Here is a 16,955-nt window from a genome sequence, read left to right on the forward strand (position 1 = left end):
AATTTTTAATTTCAAAGCATTTTACAACATGAATTAATCTTTGTAACTTCCCAATTAGGGAGGAAAGTAATACCTGAATTTCCCAGATGGAGAAACTGAGTCAGATGTTAAGTGGATTGTCTAAAGAGTTGTAATTAGAATGAATGTGGTTTTTTATGCTCATCCCTATGCTCTGAGTTACTATGCTTATCCTCCATCTGTATTTGACTCTACTTGTATGTGCATATGTTTACATTGAATATTTCTTCTAGCATCATTCTTTTCCATATGTAACTGATTCATTTGCATTTTTAAATGATACAATTTTTGCTAATTTGAAGCAATCTTCCTCCTTAATATTGAACATAATAAGTCTTTCAATTGTCCTCTATCAAGAAAAAAGAACTTCAGAAATACATAACCATCTAACAGTATATAGATGATGTTTGGCTGACAAGCTAATGTATGGGTAAAGGGCATAATCTTTTTGACTATGTATGGGAAATCCACAGGTCTTAATTCCAAATATATTCTTTGCACTTTTTCTAGTAATATCATCATCAGTAGATCATACACAGGAAATGGCCTCCAAAACTCCAGTATCCACTTCTCAACTTTTGGCATTACTCCCAGCTCTCCAGTATAGGTCATGGGCAGAGACAATAGAAATTTACAGTTGCTAAAAGTTGTGGGTATTGGTTCCTCTAACAGTTCTTACCATATTTTTCTAGAAAGAAGTGTCAAAATCATAGTACCAGGATGACTCAATTAGATTTTTAATTATTGACCTTGGACCAAAGCTACAGTGTTAGGATCATGCATTAGCTTGATTCACAGTAGATCTCCAACAGATAACAATGGGAATTTTACACAAAGATTGAGGGTAAATATGACCTTTATATAATAAAGATAATGACACATTTACTCATTTTTTTTGGGGTGGGGGGAACTGGAATTACCCCTATTGAAGATAATTGAAAGAGACTTGTGGAACGAAGTGTTGAAATCAATAAAAAATACTTGTGAAGGTAGTATTCAACATAACTTAAAGGTGACAGAATGTAGTCCTTCTTTAATAAAACTAATGCTGTATTCTGCATTTCTAATTGTAAAAAAACTTATGAAGGGCACTGCTAAGACCACTATTATTTCTGCCATTGTTTTCTATGGCTATTTGCAAGTTCGGTTATCCAATTTGCATGTATATTAGTTGTGCAGTCGCATGATTAACTTCTTTGGAAATTGGGTCCTTAAAATATAACCATTGGACATCAGAATCAAAACCCATTTTCTAAAAAAAAAATCCATTTGTATGAAAATGAAAGCTTTCTGTGGGATCTGAATCTATTATGGGGCTGGAATAGGATATTAAGTAAACTGGGGGGGGGTTGATACCCCTAGTTCTAGTATCTAAAGTATCATTTCTAAAAATGGCATACGTGGCCCTTTGGAAAACTTCACAATGCAAATCAGTGCAATGTTGTCTTCTTTAATCTGCAGACAACAGATGGAAATTATATTGCACCAAGAGACTTGTGAATTTTCTCTATATATCATAATAGTGTATCAGCCTTCAAGCTTACTTATGACCATTGTTAATTCACATAACAGGTACATGTTATCCAGCAGATACATATGTCCAGTGCAGACAGATACTGTGCTGTTTCATTTGTTTAAAAAGATATTCCATAGAAACTGCTGTCATTATGTACATGTTAAAGAACTGATAAAGGGAATGAAGCAGCAAGTTGGGACAGCTGGATTCAGTTCTGGTATTGATATATAAGACCTATGCCATTTTTTTAATCAAACAAAAAATTAACTGTACTAATTTAGTAGGTTCATGTTTAAAAACACACACACACACACACACACACACACATTGCTATCCTAACCTTTTTTTTTTTTACAGAATTAACTGGAATGTGGAGGAATTTGTTTTTTTTGTGGAGAAGAAGAAAGCTTTATAATATATTTCTCATTTTCCTCCAAAATCCATATAAAACATCAACAGATTTCCTATTTGTTAGTTATGGATAACCTTAACTAACTTTCTGCAAAACTGCAGCCACCACCTCTACTTATTGGCAGTTCCTTATAAAATATTTTAGTATGAAAACTGTGTCTCAGAAATATTTCTGTGCTGATTTGAAAGAAGGATTTTTTTCCCCTAGGGCAAAATTTTCATGCAGCCACAAACGAGCATCTCATTTTGCACCCTCATAAAAATGAGTGCTCACCTGTTTTCTGCAAGTGATTGGTTGTGCACCCACTTTTGCAGGTTCAGTCCAGAGTACATTTAGAAATGGAGGCTGTATAATTGCCTGATTTGCATGAACAAAGGCTAGTTTACACACCCAAATGCAGGATGTTGTGATTACTATACACATGCAGTGAGTGCACATCTGTCACATTGTACAAGGCTTTAAAAATTTGACCTTCAACACTGACACCTACTAGAGAGACAAGGTGGGTGAGGTAATGTCTTTTGTTGGGCCAATTTCTGTTGATGAAAGAGAAAAGCTTTTCAGCTACAGAGAGCTGTTCTTCCAGTCTGGGAAGGTTACTCAGAGTGTCACAGCTAAATACAAGGTGAAACAGATTGTTTAGTATAAGTGGTTAGTTAACACATTCTAAAAGATCATTCAAGTTGAAGTGGTCTGTAAACAGCTCTGCAGTTATAGGGTTAGTGGTTACAGATTATTATAATAATATATAAATCCAGTGTGTTTATTAAGACCATGATTTTCAGTGTCTAGCAAAATTATGAATTTAAGCTCCAAAGCTTGTCTTTTGAAGGAGATATTGTGCAGGGATCCAATGAGAATGAGAATTGAGAGATCAGATATTTGTGAAAAGTGTTCACACCTGGGGAATATGGCATTTTGTCTCTTCACATTTTTCTGTGTGAGTTAATTCAAGAGCATAGTGATTATCTGGTGTCACCCATAGTTGTTACTGGGGCATAGAGTGCACTGGAGGAGATACACCACATGTAGCGGAAGCCATATATAGGATCCAGAGATCTGTTGTGGGAGGTTTTGATCATCGTAGCAGTGGAGATATGGCTGCAGGTTTTGCATCTCTTGTTATGTCAGCGCCTGGTGCCACTTTGAGTAGGTGTGTCCTGGCCTGTGGGGAGCTTGCTTCTGATAATGAGCTTGGCCTTCAGCAATAACTATCCATCCATCAGACTCTCTTTAGAACACTCCCACACCAGCATCAACTTCCTGGACATGATCAGCTTCAATAATGGAATCCTACAGACAACTATATACAAGAAACCCATGGATCAGCACCCTTACCTTCACAGATCCAGTAACCACCCCAAACATACCAAGAAATCTATCTGCAGCCTGGCATTCAGATACCACAGAATATGCTCTGAGGAGAAAGTCCAGGATACACACCGTAACACATTTAAAACCGCCTTCATAAAACAAAGACACTCCACCAGAGAAGTAGATCACATCATGGAATGGGCCGCCCAAATACTCCAAGAGAACCTGCTTCAATATAGAAACTACCCGCCTCCTACACCCTTATCACCCCACACTGGAACCCATATGGGTTATCATTAAACAGTTACAACTCATACTCTATGAAATAATTTTTTCCTGAACCCCCTTTTCTGGCCTTCAAACAACCCCCAACCTTGCCAAGCTCTTTATCGGAACAAGTTCCCCACAGACCAGAAATAGCAATTCAAATAGCATCAGACCTCTCCATAACAAATGCAAAACATATCTCCACTGCTATGGTGACCCCCACAACATAGCTTTCAAGATCCATGTGTATCTTTCCCAGACCTGAAGAAGAGTTCTATGAAGCTCAAAAGCTTGTTTCCAGTAAAAAAAACAACAACAACAAAACAGATCCACCTTCTCTTTCTAATATCCTGGAACCAATACCACTACAACAACACTGCAAACTGACACAGACTGCCATGTACACTTTTAAAAATGACATATTGTATTTATTAAAATATATGGCTGTTGTAAAATCTGAAAAGTCCCACTATATTTGGTTACAATAAGCACTTCTAATTCATGTTGATGTGAGATAGGGAAATAGAAAGCAAGCAATAAAACAACATGAAAATAATAGTTTCTGTATGCTGAAACAAACTGTTGTTGCTGCTAATTGGAGTTTTGCACCAAATTTAACCCACCATTTAAAGCATCCATTCTTCTCCTTTTCTTACATGCCATTCTCATTAACTTCAATGGGATTTATACTTGAGCTTCAAGGGGAAGACACAGATTACTCAAAATGTGCCTCAGCACCTCTGTGGGACTGATCCTGAGAATCCTTGTAAAAGCCAACATTTTACTGATTTTTATTTTGTGCAAGGACTGCTAACATCAGGCCCTATGTGAAAAATTGCATGTCAATGGCTAGTCATCATTTCTCCTCAATAGTTGGAGTTAAGGATTGGTTTCATTATCTGTTGTGTTTGAAGGAGATTAAACTCTTATATTCTTGAACCATGTTCATCTTTTCTCCTGGTAAATTGACAGAGAAATACATTTTATATTCCATATACAGCATCAGTTTTCAGTGTTTTAAATTTTTGTTTAACTACATTTTTATTTGTCACAAACCATTCAGGATGCTACTATTGAAGGGACAACATGCAGTACACCTTCTATTGTTCTTCCAGAGAATGCTGTAACGCCAGATGTAGAAATTGATAAAAATCTGGTTAACAGGTACTACATATAATACATGTGACATGAATAAGGACTGCAAAATGCATGCACGAAGTTTACATAAATTTGCTAATCTTCCAGATTAACATAATTTAAGTTTTGAGCAAACATGAGATTAAAACAACTATGAAAATAGATTTTTCACATAATTTGGACCCAGTTTAACAACTATTATTCATGGAAGCAGGCCTTCCTCATGTGAGTAACTCCAATGTAACCTTGTGAGTAAAGGTTGCTGCCTCTGTCCGTTTGGCATGTGATTGGAGTGTCCTGGAACCCTCTGCCCTTGTGCAGTGCATGGAGGAACCTGTAACAAATGTGCAAAGACTATTCCTTCCACACACTTTACTCCATGCACAGTATCCCAAGCCCTTTGACCCTGCATCAGTGACCACCAGTGGAGCACAAGTTGGGCAGCTTGGGAAGGGGGAAGGCACAATTCTTCCCTGAGCTCCTCATAGGGCAGTATACCCCCTAGTCAGTTCAATGGCTAAATCCCACATTCTAGTCCATTAATTGTAGTTATGAGGTCAAATCCTGCTGATTTTACTCCCACAAGTGAATATTGGTGTATGTAAGGTGAGGAGAATTTGGCCCAAAATGGAAATATGTTTTTTTTGTTAAAATCCTTAATATATATTGTTCCTTCTTCGTTAGCTTATACTCATGTAGCTTAATAAATGTGTACAGAATGCATAGTTTGAATCTGATTATTCCACTCCTTTTTTGTTACCCAACTAATTAGAATGCTGTTTTAAATTATGCCTGCGACTATTATATCCTAGTACCATGCAGAAAAGTTTCTATATATTAGCAGTCATTCATATTAAATAGAATCTGTAACCTACTTTGCAAGAACTATGTATCGACACAATATTTTGTACTTAGAAAAATCAAGAACATTCAATTTATCTGAAGCTTAAATTAGTAAAGAATTCAAAACCAATAAATTAACTAAAAAAAGGAAGTACCAATTTAAGCAGAAGTTTTATTTATAGTATGTAAGAACAATATAGTAACACGACTTAACTGTAATGGAAGGTAATTTCCAAAGGAAATCGAGTAAACTAAAAATGCTTTGCAACTTGTACTAACAGCCTTTGCAAATACTTTATTTAATTTAATCTTATATTTTGCATTTTATGTTTTCATGCATTGCTGAAAATGCTTATGATTTCTCTTGGCATATGTAGTTGATGACACATCCTGTTAGATGCACTCTTATTTCCAGTCTGTGTACAGTATCTTCAGTATTGAATAAATTATTAAAACTTACACCATTATAACTGTCAACATCAATAACTACTATTCTGTATCATTTCATTACCACATGCATTGTGGGAAAGCTTGTATCATTGCAGATTCCCCAGTGCAAGCCGTTATTTAGTAAACTTGTGTTGGCAATAAAGGAAATGTTCTTATTCCCAAAGAGTGGGAAATCTTCAGAATACTGGCAAAACCATTTGAGTTTTCTTTTAAAGAATTTGAGTTGGCTGGTAACCTGAGTGAGACCACGTTCATTTTAAAATAGCCATCAAACAGTTAACAAATGGTAATAGCTCTATGTAACAGCTCTTTGAATTAATGAAATGGAAGAGAGAAATTCCAGATTCTGGCCCCAGTTCAACACTTGTTCATGCTAAACTTTAAACACATTAATAATACCGTCACTATTCAACCAAGCACTTACATCCCATTGACCTCAATGTGTAAGTACTATCTTAAAGTTAAGCACATGCTTAAATACTTTGTTGAACAGGGATAGGATTAGCAATATGATTAAAGTTAAGTATGTGTTTACATCTTTGCTGAATCAGGACCATTATTATCAGTCCTTTGAGCTACCCAGTTCTTCATCCTGATGTAGCTTAATATCTGTTTAAAATAATTGAATTTTTTTATCTCCGAGAAAACAAATAATCGTAACAAATTATCAGTTTACACACATTGGAAAGTATTTCTTGCCATGAACCACATTTACATCAGTCTTAGATCATGACACTGAACTTAAAAGGTGCAGCTTTTGTTGAAAAATAGTAGATACATTTATTAAATTCAAGGTTATCAGTAAAAGACAAAACTTCCACCAGTTGAGAGTGATTTTTGCAATACACTGCTTCCTTGATTTCTCCCTTGTATCAGAGGAATCTCAGCAAAACAAGCTTTTTTTTTTTTTTCTTTTTCTTTTTTTAGGGTCTAACCCAACTCCCATTGAAGTCAAAGGGAATCTTTTCATTCATTTTTAATTGGATCGTGCTTTAGTGAAAACAGACAGCTATGTAAACACCTTTCAATGAAGCAAATTCAGAACTTTGAAAAAAGGATATTTGTCTGTCTTCTCCCAGATTTTGGAAAACTTAAAATGTCTAAAACATAAAATTTGCATAATTCACTTTTATGGAGAAACTAATACAAACCTTTATCAGCTTGAGCATACTCTTTCTTTCTTTCTTTTTCTTTCTTGCTTTTCATTCTGAGACAATAGTTAATTGGATATCAAATTGTGATTTTGGGGGAGAGGGAGAGTTAGTTATTTTTATATTGTGTTTTTCCAAAAGGCATACCAGTAAATTAGAAAACATGTTATTTTTGTAGAAACTTTGGTGTGTCAATGAATATATATGATAAAAGCATTATTTTAATTTCTTCCTTGTTGCTTACTGCTATGTTTTGTTTTGTTTTTTTCCCTAGACCTCATAGTCCTCATCTGAGACATTCTAACCGACACACTAGGACTTCTGTTAGTTCACTGACTTCAGTTGGTAAGAAATAGTTCTGTTAATAATAATGTTAATTAATGTTCATGTTTTTTCCCAAAAATAAAATTTGACATGTGCAAATAAGATTTAAATAGATCTCCACTGGAATAGCATAGTCTATGGACCTCAGTGGAAGCACACCAATATACATCAGTGGACAATCTGGCCCACAGAAATTAGAATGACTGTATAATGCCCTCTTCTGTACACACTGATGAAGTGGGTTTTAGCCCACAAAAGCTTATGCCCAAATAAATGTGTTAGTTTCTAAAGTGCCACAAGGGCTCCTCGTTGTTTTTGCTGATACAGACTAACACGGCTACCACTCTGAAAACTGAGTATAATGTATGCACAGAAAATACTTGATAGTATAGCAGGATAAATTATCACCCTGAGTTTACAAGTGCTGAATAATACACAGAATACACACATGAGCAGAGCTAGGGAAATACATATCTTCTAGCACCTCAAAATACAGTAATAAAATAAAATAGAGCTTACTCCTTTTTTTATAAGGTTGGAGATATGTCTTCTTATGGTTCTAGTGGTTCTATTTTTTCATTCCTTGTGCAGAATCAGATATCAAATAAAAGGAAAAAAAAAACTTCATGATCCGGTATCTGTCAAAATATTCATGTCAATTAAGGTATCAGCTACTTAAACATTTAATGAAAATTAGCACGTTCTTTAGGGGAAGATTTTGATGCCCTTCCTCGCAATGAGTACCTTACTCCATGAAGAGTATCATTGACTTCAGTGTGGCTACTTATGGAATAATGTATTACTCAGTAGGAATAAAGGTGATATAATCTGACCATTATTATACGTATATGCATTTGGAAAACTTCCCAAAGTTTGGAGATGAAATGCTGGTCCTACTGAAGTTAGTGGCAAAACTCCCATTGACTTCAATAGAACCAGGATTTCATCCAATGTGTGTCTGTATCTGGATTGTTACTGCAGTCCCATCTTTAGTTACAACATCCTTCCTTTGCCAGTACAAAATGTACGGAATTATAGGCATGATTGCACTAAAGTATGAAAAGATAAAGGAATAAACAGACATGAGCTACTACCTAAAGAAGGAAGGAAAGAAAAACAAACTTCAGAAGTCCAGACCCAATTACACAATAGGAAAAATGGTTCATGTAAAATTAAGTTTAGATATTGAAATACATTAGAAATGTTTCGTTTCTTATTATACTTTAAAAGTCAAGATTCTGGTTTGATGTTTTCAGTTTATTTTATAGATTATATTAAAATGATGAGTATATGATTTCATTAATAAAAATCCTAGCAATTTATTTAGGCAGATTTGTTTTTCTAAAACTATATTTGGAGCTGTTTTTAAAATAGCATGGTATATGGTATGTGATGGCTCAAGACATGTGAAGTCAGACATAATCAAGTATGTGAGAAAACAAGCAAACTATGGCACTACTGAAATTAAACTTTAAAATGCCTAGAGATCTAAGTGGACTGGAAAACCCTGTACCATATTTAGACCTACATGCTAGCTAGATCTACAGCGGCACCCAAGTCATGCATGCACTGTGAGATGTCATTGTTTGGTGAGAAAATGAGAATGCTGAACTAAGAAACTGAGAATTGTTTGGTGAGAAGTCAGTTCCCTTAGACTCTTTTTAAAAGATAACTGAGGACCTGATCCATAGCACTTGAAGTCAATGGGAGTCTTTTCACTTACCATAATGGACTTTGGATCAGGCCCACTGATGTGGATTTTTGACAAGACTCTTAGGTGCTTTTGAACATTTTACCCTAAGTGACTTACCACTTAGTTCCAAAAGTGACTTAGGCTCTTAGATGCCTTAAGTCACTTTTGAAAATGGGACTTAAGTTTCTAAGTTACCAAGTGGTTTTGAAAATTTAGTATGAAGCTACGTGAAAAGCCAGATTTTAAATAGAAGAAGAACAATTGTAGACCCTATTGATAAAATTTTCAAAACCAGCTTCTGGAATTACAATCACAGTTACAGATGGTCAAATATTTGCACACGCAAAACTCTGGGCCCCAATCTGCAAACCTGCCAATAGAGCTACTCATGTGCTTAAGTTAAGTATGCACTTCCTTTGCCAAGGATGTTTGTGGGACTTTGTGCTTGAAAAATTTTACAGGCAGAAACTTTCACAAAAAATAGTTTGTAACAGAAATGCTGACAGTACTAGCTGACATAGGGATAGTGCCATGCTCATTTTTATAAATAAGGAAAATAAATCTTAGAAATAAATAAAAGGGTGGGTGGTATATAGAAAACCAAATTTTATGTTAAGGCAGCTGTTTAAGGTGGTGATGAGCACCTTCACCTCCAGTGATTTCGTTTCGCAGGAGATCATCAGTATCTTTTAGGATTGGTCCCTGAATCTGGGGGCACTCCACCACTGGAAAGTGAAGTTAAATGTGATTGGTTAGTGAATGAGTTGATAGCTCAATTATAGGTATATTTTAAACCATATGACACGTGCACATGATTTTTTAAAAATATGCAACAAATTATCTAGAGACAGGGTTATACTATACAGATCTAAGTCACATGCTTTGCTACTGAGACAATACAGGTCAGGTGATTGATCTGGTAAATGGCCAACTGCCAGATGTCAAAATCTCAGATGAAGATAAAAAGAAGAATCTTGAATTACTAGAAGAAGCAAAGAGAGTGAGTGAGAAGTTCCTAATGCGCAGAGGCAGAAAATCAAGAAGCAGTCTTCCAGAATCTCCCACAGGTAGGTGCAAGGTGTGAAAATAACATACAACATAGAAATCCAGAAGTTTGCAAATGTATAAGGCACATGTTCAACATGATCCATGCACATAGTTTGTTGTTATTAATCTTCCTGAGGATATTTCTCTCTAACTGTCTTCAAAACTGAGTATAAGGCTTTTCTAGTCAGCTAATCTAGAGCTGGCACACATTTTTTGTGCAGAGAGTTTTCCCACTCAACATACAAAATTCTACATGGGAAGATGTCAATTTTGATTTTATTTTTTTCCCCACAGGAAAAATATAAATAAAAATTTTGTTTTTCAATCCATAGTTCTAAACTAAATTAAAATTATGTTGACTTAAAAAGTTGTTTTATTTCATTTTTTGGTTTAAAAAATGAACATAATGACATTTTATGCTGGAATGTCAATTTGAAATGACACTTTTTTTCCAACTTAAAATTTTTTGAAAAACTGAAACAAAATGACACTTTAAAGGAAACAAAGTGAAAATTGTCGTTTCATTTTGAAATGTGAATTTGAAACCAAACATTTTGTTTAGGATTGTTTGAAACTTTCTGGGAAAAAACAAGATTTTTTTTTCATTCAAAATTCCCATAGGCAACATTTTTGTTTTCTGACCAACTGTAAGCTCAGTATGATTTTTTTCACTAGTTTACTTTGTGGGTTTATTATATATGTAAGATAATATTCCTGATACCCCTTTTACCATCATTTTTTTTGGAATTGCTTGTCTTTTGGGGGAAGGGGTCATTGAAGCCAGAACCCATTATTGTTGTCATTATTTTAACTGTTTTTTCTTATCAGTCTGATGCTGCAAACAGGTGGGCACATGTAAGGGCATTGGTCTTAGAAAAATATGCGATAGCACAATGGGACTAAGGTCAAATATTTTGTCACAAAATGTTCTCCAGGAGCCTTCAAACCCAACCAGTCTATGATCCACAAACTATTGCAAGATATAACTAGGAGTCGCAGAGTCAGCTTGCTGCTTGCTTCCATTGTGGGTTCTGGCCCTTTTCAATTCACACTGTGTACAAATTCCCAAGTCCTCACTCCTGTACATCCATTTCCCTGTGTTGCAGTGCAGACAGCCCCTATAGATGATCCACAAATGCAGCCAAAATGCAGCATCAGAGGATCATATTTAGCCCATTCAGGAAGTAGCATATTTGTTTCTCAATACAATTTGTTTATATTTTTAGAAACTACACTGCTACCTCAATATAACGTGACCCGATATAACACGAATTCTGCTATAACATGGTAAAGCAGCGCTCCGGGGGGGGCGGGGCTGTGCACTCCAGTGGATCAAAGCAAGTTCAATATAACGCGGTTTCACCTATAACACAGTAAGATTTTTTGGCTCCTGAGGACAGTGTTATATCGAGGTAGAGGTGTAGTTTCCATTTCCCCAAAATGTTTTTAGGAATCTGAAATAATTTGTTGAGATTTGGAAATGCTCTGGCCATGAACATTACCATCAGATGACTATGCTACCACTGTCTGTTGGGGTGTTTTAATCTGAGCAGGAAGCTAGGAAACCACAAGCCAAGTTTAAAAAAAAATTACCTAATGCTTTTTTTTTTCTGTTTTAATGAAGCTGTTTCCCCTACACTTAGTCCAAGAGTTTCACCTGTACCATCTCAGAGCAACTCTCTCACTCTTCCAATCCCAACAGGTAAAGTTATCTGTAGATGTTAAAATTTAAACTATTTTACAAAGCCCGGGGGAAATGCACATTAGGCTACACTTCCATCCATTGAAAAGTAGCCAGGATTCATAAATTCACAAGTCTCTCTCCTTGAAAATGATGATGTTTGTGAATACCCACAATACATTAGTAAGTATGCAGTGTTGTTGTAGCCGTGTCAATCCCAGGATACTAGAGAGACAAAGTGGGTGGAGAGGCCAGCTTTCAAGTTCAGCCAGAGCTTTTCTTCAGGTGTGGGAAACTTACTCGGAGTGTCACAGCTAAATACAAGATGGAACAGATATATTAAGACAGTTATTTTGTGCTTATTCCTAGGTTATATGTCCTGTATTTTATTGTCCTTCTCAACTGTGAAGCTTTGCTATAATAATGTTCTATTCCTATTGCAGTAGAATGGGCATTTGTCTATTATTATTATTATTATTGTTATTTTATTTATTTCCACTTTAAGATACAACTTTATGAATTCTAATATCTAAGTGGGAAATTTTCAGTGTTGTGCCTTGAAACTCTCCACCTCAATTATCTGGGGGGTGGGTGGGTCTGGATGTTGTTGAAATATAATAAACAAAAAATAAAAGATTGGGAGATTCTCTGATCATATATTTTTTACTATTCTAGGGTCTGATGTATGTACAGCCACGGGTGTTGGGTCAGTGTCTCCACTGCAGGTAAGACTGAGTTACAGGTGCTGGCTGTGGTATACTGTAATTACAATAATACCACTTTACACTGTCCTATTACTCTCTAATGTGATGCTTTCAGTAGCAGTCTCTATACCAAAAGTAGCAAAAGTTAGGGCTAAAGATACATCTTTTATTTAGGTTATGGTAAGCTTAATGAGCTGACTTTGAAAGCCAGTTACACACAGCGTAATGACAGTTCTCTGAAACATCATGGAGAGCCACTGGAAGTTTAGAAAAGATCTAATGTGTTCCTGATTTAGAAAAAAGGACAGAGGCATAATCTTGTCAATTACCAGTCCATAAATCTAATTTCTACTTCAAGTAAAGTAATGCAACAAATATTAAGAGATTAAAATATCATCCCTGAACATCTAGCAGACAGCAGACTTAAATGCAATAGGTGTCGTGTGTCTGTCAAAAAAAAAAAAAAAAAGTCTTGCAAGACAAATAACTTATTTTTTTGCTAGAATAGCAAAATTATAAAAGAGGATGAAGGGCAAGCAGCAGAAGTAAGCATTTGATACAGTGTCTTACAAACTCTTACCCTTGAAATTAAACTCAGGTTGGCTCAGATAAGAATACTGTTGTGTGGCTTTGAAAGATTGTAATCAAAGTGAAATGAGATACAGTACTGAATTGAGAGGCCAGGAGGGGTCTATTGCAGTACTGGAGGGAAAAATTGCTTCCAGCCTTAGGATCTAATCGTGTGAACATTTATGTTCCTGTTTATACACATGAGTAGTTCCATTGATTTTAACTGAGCTACTTATGTGAGGAAAAATTAGAATATATGTGACTTGAGTGTTGCAGAATCAGGGTCATAGTTAACATTTAGAACCATATTGTAACCCAACCTAGTGCAGCCATGCAAGGAATAAAAGGAAATAAGATTCCCACCTCCGCACATACACATGACCCTGCACATCTGCATTCGTGTTCCCTGCATCTCAGCATTAGTGCTCCTTACCACAGTAAAGAGAGGATGGGGTGCATGCCCCATACTTCCTCCATCCCTTCTCTCCTACAGGCATGTGAGTAAGGAATAGGCAGATCCCTGGTTCTGACCCCCAATACACAGGCCACAGCAGAGCTGGCAGATTCTGGGAGGGGTGGGGAAGTAATGTGCAACCAGTAAAGGAGGGTGCAAATCATTTCTTCCTGTGAACAATAGGTGAGTAAGGAAGAATCTGTGTTTACTGTGACAGTTTCTTCTCATGCATCAACTAGAGCATTGGGCAAAGGCCCAGTCTAACCTTTTGCAATCAGAAGGCAAGAGTAAACACCATGTTAAAGAAATTTTCCAATAATATTCAATTAGGCGGAGTTACAATTATCAGTAAACAGAGAAATAACAGAGATTAGAAACACGGGGAGAAAATGAGATAATGTGATTTAACTTTGGAAATATGAAGGCTCATATATTGGGGGGGGGAATAATGGAAAGTTATCATGCTGAGAGATGTAGGGGTAAATGCATATAAGCACTTTGATATCCTCAGATAAAATAATAGTAATAAAAATGATGATGGTAATCAATTAAAAATGTAATAACAATAATATGTCATTCCAAAGAAGCAAATGGCAGTGAATGGGGAAGTGGTCCTTCACAATTAAATACCCCACTCCGCTCACTCTGTTTCCTTATTTTGTGTGTGTGTCATAGGTACTTTTCAAACACATAAAGAAGTCTGCCCCTTAAAGCGTGCTATTAAACCAGACATGGTTTAACTGGTTAAACTTGTTTAGGCTCTCCTTACAAAGAGCTCCAACAAATTTCTTGTGAAAATATAATTCATTGTAAACCAGATAGTTTGACATGCCAATAATATTTCTTCTCTTCAGTGTAAGTTACTTGTTTGACACATTTATGGACCTCATCCTGCAGCCCTTACTCAGGAAAATCTTACACTGAAGTCAATAGGGAGTTTTGCCTGATGTAATTTTGCCTAGCTGCATTGGACCCTGGAAGTGGGGGTGTGATTTTTTTTTCAAAGGCACAAATGAGAGGCACCGATCTCCCATTGATCATCAACGTGCCTCCAAGCACCTACCTGCTTTCTGGGTCTTTCAAAATCTCCCCTACTCCCTCCTCTACAATGAAGCATTTATAAGCAAATGGCAGTGAAAGCAGAAGTGTTCCTTTACAATGCAATCAAGGTCCCCTCCCCCCCCCACACACAATATTTCCATATTTTTTATACATGTCCTTTTCTTTCAGAATGTCACAAAAGGTTTAACCGATCGAAAGCAGAATGATCAGAGGAAGGTTTCTCAGGGAAGGTTGGTTCCTCGTTCCACTAGTTTTGAAAACTCCAAAGAAAAACTCTCTGCACAAAAAGAAAACTTTGATCCACTTACACATATGGATAATTTACCCAAATCCTCCCCTTCAGGCAGTGATGCTGGCAAAACTTCTCTTAACACAAGCACAAACAGCTGTGAAAATGAACATGGAAAACCATTACCTAAGAAATCAAAAGAAAATGACTTTCCTTTAAGAATGTATCGACAAGGACCAGGCATAGGTACTATGGACCCAAAATTAAAAAGTTCAGTACCAGAACTGATGGACCCTAAAGTTACCTGTAAAACAGAACTTAAAGCATCTGGAACACGCCCTCCTCTATTACGAGCTGTATCGTGGGATAGCATAGAATCTGGACATCAAGAAAAGGCACCTTTTAAATTACCACCTGAAGAAGATAAAAGCTTTGCCATTAGTAATAAATCCAGTAATCAGTTGACTAAAACATTAACGTTCAAAGATCTCCAAATACAAGTTCAACCAGTTCGAATGCAGAAATTGACAAAGCTCAGAGAGGTGAGTTTCTGGACATAAATAGTATTATGTAGTGTTACACTAAGTTACATAATGTTGCAATATCCTATATGTGACCTACTATGTTTGTACATCACAAAACTATATAATTAATACTTATTAAAGTGCTACACTGTAATAGACTCGGCAAAAAATAATTTTGTACCTTTTAGAGATAGAATTGAGGAGATTGGATAGTGAAATATAAGAAAACAGATTTTTTTTCATTTTTTCTGTTTCTCATAAGAGACCATGCAGACTAGACTCTTTCGATTCTGTTATTATTCATCTAACTGTGCATTTTCTAGGTCTTGCATAGTAAAAACTTATTTAAAAATATGCAGTTATTATTCTGGGCTCTGAGCACTCTGAGATTTGTGTTCTTGATTGGCTACAAAAGGCATTGGATGCGAAACACAGTTCAGTATTAATGGAACATGCGTAGCTAAAACTTTAGCTGTTATGTTTAGAAAACTGAGCCCTAAGCTGAAGTCCATCTGAAGTCAATGAAAAGTCTCCTTTACTTCAGTGGACTTTGGAGCAAGCCCTTATTGAGAATACTGTTAGTGGTACTCCTAAACAGTTCTACTGAAAAAGTGGCTTCAATGCAGTGAACAAAATGTTTATCATTTGGACCAGAAAATCAAACTACAAAAAAGCAGCATTTTGTTACATTTTAAGCTTGGTGTGTTCTCCATGAAACAGTCAAATTTTCTTATTTTATTACTATTTTTATAATTACAAGAAAGCTTATGTTTAAGAGATGGAAAGAATTACAGCAAAGTTAACATAGTATTATGTTTTTATTTTTCCGTTCCTATTTATTGAATAAGTAGCTTTAAAATTCTTTTCCACTAGTGTATTCTTGTTCTCGGTGCCATGAAAACTGCAATCTCTTCACAACACACATGCTGCTGTTACATACACATTTCTTGGTTCCCAGAAACCGTCTTATGGGGAAAAAATTATCAGATGGCTGTATGGGAAACATTAGTTGTTTCCCTCTATTTTAATATAAAGGTGAACACAACACACAGTACAGTAGTATTTCAGTTTTAGATATAGTGCATTACATGTAAACAGGAAGAAGTTGATTAACTGTCTTGTCATTTTAAGTAATATTTGGGAGTGAAATAATCTATTTTAATCTCTAAGGAGAGATTTAGATGTGAAAAGCTGTCCTTCCTGAGGATATGTCAACAAACCTTACGTTAAAAAAAAAAAAGTTCTTTAAGAGTGTTACTTCTGCTTGTGCACTTCTTTTTCTTCTATATGCTATATTTTTCTGCTCCTTCCAGAATTTCTCCCTCAAAACAAGACATTCTCTGACTTTATATGTTAATAGAATTTGGTGTGTGTGGACTGAGAACTGTATATGGATCTAAAGGTTCAACTAAAGTTTATACACAAATACTGTACTTCGTTAAAGTCTGACTCTGCCCTGGTATACCCCTACATGTCTCTCACTGGAGTCAATGGTATCTTATTTGTCCTTATTGCAGACACCCCTTTTTTTAAAAGGTCACTTTTGTTTAGTTCTGTTG

The 16,955-nt window shown here is 35.8% G+C and overlaps 1 protein-coding gene across 9 annotated transcripts in view; it reads left to right on the forward strand.

Annotated features, from left to right (window-relative positions):
* IRAG1 (inositol 1,4,5-triphosphate receptor associated 1) overlaps nt 1-16,955 on the forward strand; it is a 132,599-nt gene that overhangs the window by 69,106 nt on the left and 46,538 nt on the right. For 6 of the 9 annotated variants that reach the window (XM_034770008.1, XM_034770013.1, XM_034770009.1 and 3 more), the window contains 6 exons: nt 4,591-4,691; nt 7,383-7,453; nt 10,019-10,192; nt 11,797-11,874; nt 12,529-12,578; nt 14,812-15,414. In XM_034770008.1, the coding sequence (XP_034625899.1) occupies nt 4,591-4,691; nt 7,383-7,453; nt 10,019-10,192; nt 11,797-11,874; nt 12,529-12,578; nt 14,812-15,414 (1,077 nt within the window). The remainder of the gene's footprint in view (nt 1-4,590; nt 4,692-7,382; nt 7,454-10,018; nt 10,193-11,796; nt 11,875-12,528; nt 12,579-14,811; nt 15,415-16,955) is intronic. The other 3 variants (XM_034770015.1, XM_034770016.1, XM_034770014.1) reach the window with 2 other exon arrangements.

This window comes from Trachemys scripta, chromosome 4 (assembly GCF_013100865.1).
Source record: "Trachemys scripta elegans isolate TJP31775 chromosome 4, CAS_Tse_1.0, whole genome shotgun sequence".
In the NCBI taxonomy this organism is placed as follows: Eukaryota; Metazoa; Chordata; order Testudines; family Emydidae; genus Trachemys; species Trachemys scripta.